The sequence below is a fragment of the Plectropomus leopardus genome, unplaced genomic scaffold, assembly GCF_008729295.1.
Source record: "Plectropomus leopardus isolate mb unplaced genomic scaffold, YSFRI_Pleo_2.0 unplaced_scaffold7405, whole genome shotgun sequence".
Classification (NCBI taxonomy): domain Eukaryota; kingdom Metazoa; phylum Chordata; class Actinopteri; order Perciformes; family Serranidae; genus Plectropomus; species Plectropomus leopardus.
The window spans coordinates 1-1,899 of NW_024681529.1; the positions used below are offsets into that span (position 1 = coordinate 1).

Sequence of the window (1,899 nt, forward strand, 5' to 3'; positions counted from 1 at the left end):
TTTTTTTTTGCTCGTAATACCAGAAACTATCTTCATGTAATGAAACATGTACTTTGGACTATTGTGCATCTTGTTGCAAAGGTGTCATATAATCCCATGCGGGATGGGTCACTAGGTGGCATGACACTAAAATAAAAACATTCATTCACAAAAACAAATGCAGGTTATAAATAAAACCGGTTTAAGCTCGTTCACCAGACCAGAAAACTGGAAATCGACCTGACTCTCGTGTGTGTAACCCGAAGTAATCTCTCTGGTAGAGTGACGGGGATCCACGGTACCTTCATGTAGAGCTCTCGGAGGTTGTAGTACAACACCCTGCAGGAGAGGCAGCCAAAGCGCAGGTAGGGGCTGAGGCCAGTGGGACTGGCGTACAGGGAGCACGTGTTGACACGAGGGTGCTCAAAGTTGGCCACCCACACCTGCGCAGACAAACACAACCAGTTCATGCTGTGATTAAAAAATGTAATCCTTTTTCCACTTATAATCAGGGTTCACACATCTTTACCAATAAATTGATTTTAAGGCAAATTTTAAAGATTGTCTCTGAAACAACAGTCAATACTCAATTTTTAGTTATTTTTATTACCATAAAACAGTTAGAAACTGTAAAAACAGAGATTATGATTGGATCTTCAAATTTCCAACAGTTCTTAAACACATCATTTGTTATTATACAGGTTTGTAAAAAATACAATTCAAAACTTTCAAAGCATATCTAAGTTTTTTTAATATTTTCCAGACCTGGAAATTGCTTCTTTTTTTCTTGAACTAATATTTAAGTATTTTTTTTCATGACTGTACAAACCCTGTATAATGCCGCTGTCTCAGACTTAATGCTGTAGAAATGTTAATTATCCTTAATTTACTGTGTTCTACTTGGGGGAAGGTAATCAAGGTCAAGGTTTTCTTTTTGTTCGCAAATTGACTTTTTATTTTCACAAGCTTGCCAACAAACTCAAACAGAAGGTCACAGTGTTGAAGAGGCATGTGACCGGTTGCCACAGTAACTTAAAAAACAACAAAAAAACAAAGCTTTAAGTGGTTTACCTTTTTGTCCAGATGTTTGTTGAGGCGGTCCAAGGCCTCTGACTCTCCTCCATGCCACACAGCTGGAGGTAAACCTTCTGTCTTGAAACCTGAACACATATTAACACAGAGAAAAGGTCAAATATAGAGCAGCTTTTATGCAGTGAACCAAACTTTTGCAAAGTGCAAACTGTTTACTACTGCATGGAAGAAATATTATGCTAAACTCCACTTAGAAATGTGGTATTTTATTGTGACTATTAACTGAGGTACTAAAAGTAATTAATAAATCTAATCACATCTGTCTTTTAGTTTTCCCTCTACAGATGTATTAAAAACAATCATGTGTACCCAGTTCTTCCAGTGAAGGTATACTGTATAGCTGGTCGTGGTTGTCGGCTATTTTAGTGCGACATTTGTCCATCTGCTGCTTGGTGATGGTTGGCAGAGGTCTCCGGGGCAACTCCAGTCTGCTCACAATGGTCTGAAAGCGCTTAAAGGTCAGAGGAGGACTGTTGTTGTTCACCTCTATTATCCTGTAAGCGATACAGAAAAGACAGAAAAGTTAAGTAATAACCCAGCAGAATTTAACCGGTCGTGTCATAAGCAGTGTCAAATATCCAAAACAAAAACACACAAGAATAATACATCTTATTATATAAGCAGATATACCACCATGCAGTGGTGTGCCTCAGCACAGTCAAGTTCACTGACAGTTTACATCCACATCTGTGAAAACATGGATGCTTCACACACAGACGGTCTTTAGAATCAGCAGTTTCAAGGTGACTTTTGAGTTTTTTTTCGAATTATAACCAAAAACATTGTATGAGGTCACCGTGACCTTGACCTTCGACCACCAGATTCGAA

At 38.5% G+C, this 1,899-nt stretch overlaps 1 protein-coding gene across 1 annotated transcript; it reads right to left on the reverse strand.

The window, feature by feature from the left end:
• Window positions 1-8: 8 nt before the first annotated feature.
• On the reverse strand, window positions 9-1,598 carry LOC121940083 (cryptochrome-2-like). The gene is made up of 3 exons (XM_042482949.1): window positions 1,381-1,598; window positions 1,051-1,139; window positions 9-422 (listed from the first exon to the last, which is right to left on the reverse strand). The coding sequence occupies exons 1-3, from the start codon at window positions 1,451-1,453 to the stop codon at window positions 192-194; spliced, it is 393 nt and encodes a 130-aa protein (XP_042338883.1). The 5' UTR covers window positions 1,454-1,598; the 3' UTR covers window positions 9-191.
• Between the last annotated feature and the right edge of the window lie 301 nt (window positions 1,599-1,899).